The 6,721-nt window shown below is 45.5% G+C and overlaps 1 protein-coding gene across 5 annotated transcripts in view; it reads left to right on the top strand.

The window, feature by feature from the left end:
- LOC117242093 (protein couch potato) overlaps positions 1-6,721 on the top strand; it is a 184,168-nt gene continuing 177,447 nt past the window's right edge. For 3 of the 5 annotated variants that reach the window (XM_033508476.1, XM_033508474.1, XM_033508475.1), the window contains exon 1: positions 1-1,406. In XM_033508476.1, the coding sequence (XP_033364367.1) occupies positions 1,344-1,406 (63 nt within the window). In that variant the 5' untranslated portion in view covers positions 1-1,343. The remainder of the gene's footprint in view (positions 1,407-6,721) is intronic. The other 2 variants (XM_033508477.1, XM_033508473.1) reach the window with 1 other exon arrangement.

Genomic DNA, 6,721 nt, shown 5'->3' with positions numbered 1-6,721 from the left:
TCGTTCGCAGTCCGTCAGTCTATCGGCAACCTGCGTACCAGTCGTGTCGCAGTGCTTACGTAACAATATATTATTATTATTCTTACTTGCCTGACCGGTGTGTTGTTCATTTATAAATTGCGGTCTACGTTTTTTCGTTCGTCCCTCGCCGAGTTACTCGTCTTTGCCGCTCGGTCTCTACTCTAATTGGTTCAATCGACACGCAATTGTATACATACAAAAGGGTCAATCGTCAACGTTAATACATATACATATCTTTTCTCGATCAACTATACAAAAACACGCGAAGAAATACATATAAAATACAAGCACACGTAAAACACGACGAACGCACGCGCCGCGCTCGCGATAAACGCGCTCTACGTCTCCCGCGAATCGCCGTTACCTGCCTGTCTCGTCTGCACACGTCGTCGTGCGAGTACATCCGGATCCGGATCGTCGCTGTTCAACATCGTCGTGCTGGTTCATCTCCGTGGTCGCGTGATCGATTGATACGCGATTATTAATCAATATCGTCTACGATTATATACGTGTTATAAAATACGCGAAGAAGAGATAGCAGGAGAGGAATCTGGATAGCACGTCGCTGCTGCATGGGTTACTACCTGCGGCCGGTAAATGAACAAGTGTCGTCGACGAACCACCACTATAGAGCACGTTCTCTGGGTTCGGCCCTCCTCCACGGGCACGGTGTATCGATTGCTCTAAAATAGACGCGTGGGAACACCTGCAGGCTACATACACATTCTACCTACAGCTCAGACTGTCTGGTTCTCGCTGTAGCCCTCTCTCTCTCTTACTTTCCCACTGCATCGGTCTTTCCTGACGCCCTTGCACAGCTCGTGACAGGTGCAACGAGAGTAACGGTAGCAGCAGCAGCAGCAGCAGCAGCAGCACCGCGCTGTCGTAGGGCTGGAGGTGGTGGAGGTGGTGGCGGTGGTGGCGGAGGTGCAAGCGATCAAGAAGAAACGTAACAGGAAGCGGAAGAAGCGAAACGAAGGCGAAAAGAAAGAGAGAGAGAGAGGGTAGAAGGGCAGAACGGAAGAAAGTACAAGAGACATAGATCGTACGTACGTGGATATACGTGCGCGCGCGCGCTCGCCAACGGAAAGGAAAGGAGGGAAAGGTGGAGAAGGAGGAAGGAGGCGATACGCCTGGGTTTCTCGCGAGAAAAGGGTTATTTCCAGTGATACGTCCTGGAGGCGCCTGTCGTCTTCGCCGGTACAACCATAACGCCGCCCGCTTTAAAACGCCCGAGACGGGATACGGTGGACTCATCGCCGCCACCCGCTCGAACCGCAGCCCCCGGAAACCCCGGACCATCCAGCAAACTCGCTTGCATCATGGACGCACCGCTCTCACAGAGTATGGACTCCGTCAACACGGTAGCCACCGGTGAAGACGAGGTACGTGCACTAACTACTACACCGTACATTGTATCGTTAACGACGCGCCTGTGCATTACGCACGATCCTCTCTCTCCCTCTCTCTCTCTCTCTTTCTCTCTCTTCCTCTCTCTCTCTCTCTCTCTCTCTCTCTCTACATATATATAAATATGTACATATATAAATATATGTATGCGCTATGTATGTATTATACGTGTATGTACACCAGAGCCGCCGATTGCTTCCTCGTTTTCACCCTTCTCCCTTTCTCTCGCCGTTCGTTGCGCCGTGCCGCGCCGCGCGAGGCCGCGCGCGTACACACATTTGCACAGGGCATCCGACATACCTACTTCCTTCCTTCCTTCCTTCCCATCAACTTACCTCAGTTACCCTCCGTCCCACTCCTACGCTGCCATATTGCTCGTTTCTCTTCCTTCCTCGTTTTCTTCCCTCTTCATCTATATATTACTCTACCTTGCTCGCTCTTTTCATTGCTTACCTTTTCTCGTGTACATCGTATTCTTCCCTCCTCGTTCCTCTTTCCAGGGCTTACACGTCACGAGAACGCGCAGGCGCGTTGCACGCGCGAACTTTGCGTGCTGTGCTGTGTCGTGGCTGTCGGTGCACATAGTACTTACACGTATATACATACACGCGGTTCAGTCCTGTGCAAGCATGTGTATAGAGAGCGTTAACGCTACGAGCGTGTATATGGGCAGAGAGAAGGCGGGAATTCGATCGTGCACCACAATACACAGTGTGTGCCGCAGGTGACTCGTTTCCATCGTCCGCTCGATCGGTCGGTTGGCTGGATAGGCTGGTTTAGCAGGCCGGCTTCCTTCCTCGCAGCCGAGCACCTGAGAGAGTGACGCGCCACGCCAGACCACGCTTGTTATTGATTTTTCCGCAACGCGAGACCCGCGGAGGGCTCGCTATACGCTCTCTGTCACATCATATGCCGCTGGATTACGCTTCGTCACACGACACACGCATTATCAGACGTTACATAGGTAGCAGGCGACCGCGCCAACTGTTTTATTATCGCAGTCCTACGAAAAACAAGTACATACGCTTTGTTCGTCATAGAAAACCTAAAGTCTCTTATATAGAATCCTGGATCGTGCTTGCTCGTGATATATATTGGACGGTCGTTCGAGTCGCCGGTTATTAGCTGCAGGCACCTGTCTCGCCAATTCTCGATTAACTTTCACGAAACTGTCGGTCTTGTATACCAACTTATGCGACGCTTACTAGTTGTGTAGCTGCTTTTTGATCGAACGTGCAGCTTCCAGTGCAACGCATCGATCGCTATCGATATTTGATCAACACGATGACGCGCGAAATTTGAATAACACATCGGGATAGAATTAATATATACGTCGGTAAATTTTTCATCGTACGCCAACGTAATCCTTCTCAAGGAATACCCACTACGTTCTATCGTATTTTAACTCGTATTACATCGTTCTAACGTCCCTTTTACGCGACTTCTTCACCTTCTAGGGACAAAATGGAGTCGCTGCCCGTAATAGAAGCGAATCAAAGACGATTTATTATTCACGCTATAGAACTTCCCTTACTAACGTCGCTGAAAAACAGAGGGAACTTCTCGCGACGCGTTCGAACGCTTTACACACGATCGATTAAAATCGAAGGAAAACTGAAGCGTTTGAAACTCGTGCCTGCGAATCGGATCGTAAATTGTTAATAGAGCAGGGGCGTTGCACAACCGTGTGAAATATCGCGATACTTATTTTCGAAGCGCAACATTCGCGGAATTATTTCTGGCAGTTTGTTTCCTCATGGTTAGTGGTGGGATCGAGTTTAACATGTACCTACGTACTTATAAATCCGAATCAATACTCAAGGCTCGTACCGTTCGAATATTACTCATAACATATAAATAGTTGATTCATCGTACTTCGCGAAGTATTCGACCTTCGCAAGCTGCTTGCGAACCTCGAAACGAGTACTTGCGAGTTTCAAAAATCTACTTACAAGTACTTTGATATCGGAACTAATCGATACTCCTGCGAGTACCGATCGAGTCGTGAAATTCAGAAATACGTATGTCCTGTTTATGCCTTTACAGGCTGCATGTGATCGATTATTATCAGCGTAGAATTACGATACCAGATTTCGATGATAGTCGGGAAAAATACTTTTGAGAGAACGGAGAATTTTTGCTAAGACGTTCATATAATTTCGAACCTACTCGACGATTATATTCTACTTGACAGACCTTACTTCGTTTCTCAAAGTACTCACAGGGGGTTTGAATCTGTCGCGTTTAACCTTGCTCCTATATCGTCCGAAATGAACATTATATATCAATAGATATTATTAACCTTCCAAAGGTCGCGGTTGATCTGACAGATACGTGTAAAATTTGATTCTAAATATCTTTAAATTCGTAATTGTTCACTCTTTATATTTATATATATCTTCCATATACTGTAAATATACGTATATATCACGTTTCGTATTAATTTTAGCACGACGAAGGACTTTTCATACATATCTGTACGGTTCTTTTTTCGCAAAAATAAGTACTGCAGCATAGATTTTGAATTGTCGCATCTCTCAGAATTTTACGACCTCGGCAGGGATAAAATATACACAGTTTTCAAATATTTGCTTTTACTATTCGATGTAATTTCCGTATCTTGTGCGCGTTTCACGGTTTTTACGAATAAAATAGTTGAAAAAAAGAAGAAAATGTCGGAAGAGATACAACGGTGAAGAAGAAGAAGAAGCGAGGAGGAAGAAGCAGGATTAGGTTTGATTCCACTGGAAAGCATCGCTTCGCTTTTACATACTTGCGACGTATTCGAGTCTGTGTATCGTTACTCGTGGTTCCAACGCGTTGTCCTTGATGAACCGAAGGATAGTTCGGCCGATGTGTATGTGTCGTTCGTTTCGGTCACGTTTGTCGCGATCGTTCGATCGTACGGATCGAGATTTTAGCGCGGAGAAAATCACGATTTTCTCGCACGACCGGCTTTGTCGGACGGTCTGTCACGTGGATCAGGAAGAGTGGATGTATCGAACGGGAACGACGACACGAGAGCAGGAAACTTGGCCATCGTTTTGCTCGGTTTCCTTTTACGATTCCTTTCCGTGCGTGCTCTTCCGCATTGCTCGCAAGCAGGAACATCAACGCTCGATTAGGAGGTTATCGACGGAGATCGACATTGCTATTGACGGATCGTTTACAATTTACGTTCCGAAGCGTGAACGTTGTTAACTAGCGAAAGACCGGACAGTGAACATACGATGTGTAAAAGTTGCGCGGATCGTGCAAAGAGCTATACGAAATGTAATTTTGGAAATTCGAAGTTAACGTAAATAGTAAGCTCTCGTAGAATCGAACTGATGGAAAGATCGATAGAATTGAGATTCGAACGGTCGATGAATAAAGCGTAAGATCAATGGGTTCGCGCAAACGCCAAACTACATTTACCTTTACCTCTGCACGCGCGGAAACATTGACATTTTTTCTATTAAACGACAAAGGCCATCAGAGTCAAAAGTATTTTACTATTCTAAATCGTACGTACGATGTTATGGCTAGGGGTTCGATGCAAACGACGATACAAATGAATCACAAATCGTCAAAATGTCGACGACGATCTACGAATCGTGAACAATCCGGCAGAAAAATCTCTTTGTTTCGCATATCAGCTGCGTAACACGGTGAAATCCGAGTTCTTCGACTCTGGTTTCCGCCCTTCACCGCAATCAGCGAAATAAGCCACGTAATAAAAGTTATACACTGTGTAGCTCGGGTCGTAATTAAAATTTAGCCGGTGATCTTGAGATAAAAAGCATGCACAGGTTTTTTCAGGAGAGCGAAAGGGTAGAGTTGCGCGATTTTTCCCACTGTTCGCCACTGCATCGTTGCTGGCTCCTCTTCGCTGTTTGTCCCTTCTACATTCCCCGCTAGCCTATTCAAGGAAAGTACGACGGGGGGAAAATTTAATTCTCGCCACGTCACGGATAAAAACGTATTTGTCGCGTGATGGGTCCATGCGTGAATGTAACGAGGAAACGCTTTTACATTTCCCACGACTATTTCGCTGACGAAATTCGCGAAATGGCCTCACGTTTCCCCCCACTGTTTCGCCCATCAGTTTGCTACGAGACCGAAATAATATTCCACGCTTGTTGTCGAATTAATTTGGTCGAGCGCAGACGAACGAAATTCTAAGGAGGAAAAGACGGATAGATTATGCTTTATCGGAATAAGAACGATCGAAGTTGTCGCGGATGAGGCTGTACGCGCGTTAGCGACAAAACTGTCGCTTTAGCATTTACGTATACTGTAAATTACACGAAGAATCACGAGAGCCTTTTATTATCGCAAGGCGTCGTTACACGAAGAAGGAATTGAATTTTTGATTGCTGCGAGTTAAGTAGCTAGGAAACGTCGTTCTGCGTCGTCAAATGCTCTTTTCCTAAGCGACAAAACTGTCGTTAGCGCGCGACTGGTTCTTTGGTTGCCGACGAACAGACTGCGGGCTTTTACGCGTTTGTGCCAAGTTCAAAGGAACGTATAGAAAACGTACAATAGAATACATGGGATAGGTAAAGTATAATTTTTAATAGACGAACCTCACCTTACCTCGCCTCTCTGATAGTTTTACCTCTCCTCGTTGAGTTTCTCTTCGTCATAGATATAGAAGGATCAAATTTTATGTACTTTGCAACTTGCTATTAGCTTTTTTCTCATAGTCTTGTGTATGTCATTATAGGGAACTTATGGTCTTAATTCAATTAGGCGAGGCTTGCTTGATCGTAATGGGATAAAAGTGTTGGACTTGTTTGCTTATGACGTTACGACTCCTATTCTTGTTGATACTATTCTTGAAACGTCCATACCGTAGATCATCGAATTTCAGTGATCATCGAGGAAAAGTAGCGTAGCACGAGTCGTTCGTTTGTAATTAATTGTTTCTCCTATTTCCCATCTCCGTTAGGATGTCAATAGTATCTACTCTAGGAACGTCGATGAAATCGTTTAATCGTTAAAATGACGGGAATATATCGCGATAGAAGCTCCGACCGTATCGAAGAAGAAAGGGAACGTGCAGCTTAAATCCTTAACGTTTCGTGTCCCAGTCAAACCCAGTCTATTCGTCTGTCAAGAACGAAACAACGTATTAGTTTTATTAACTATTCGCCGGGCGTTTACACGATCGAACCAAAACTGTAATACACAGTCTTTAAATTAATCGCAAGAACGTATTTGACGCTTGGAATTACGCAGTGGAATGATAGCCCAAACACGTTTATCCGGCGTTGTATGATAAAACGACGATCGATGAGCATCGATG

Source organism: Bombus vosnesenskii, unplaced genomic scaffold, assembly GCF_011952255.1.
Source record: "Bombus vosnesenskii isolate JDL3184/JDL3185 unplaced genomic scaffold, Bvos_JDL3184-5_v1.1 scf7180000016263, whole genome shotgun sequence".
Taxonomy (NCBI): Eukaryota; Metazoa; Arthropoda; class Insecta; order Hymenoptera; family Apidae; genus Bombus; species Bombus vosnesenskii.
This window is presented reverse-complemented; position numbering and strand designations above follow the sequence as displayed.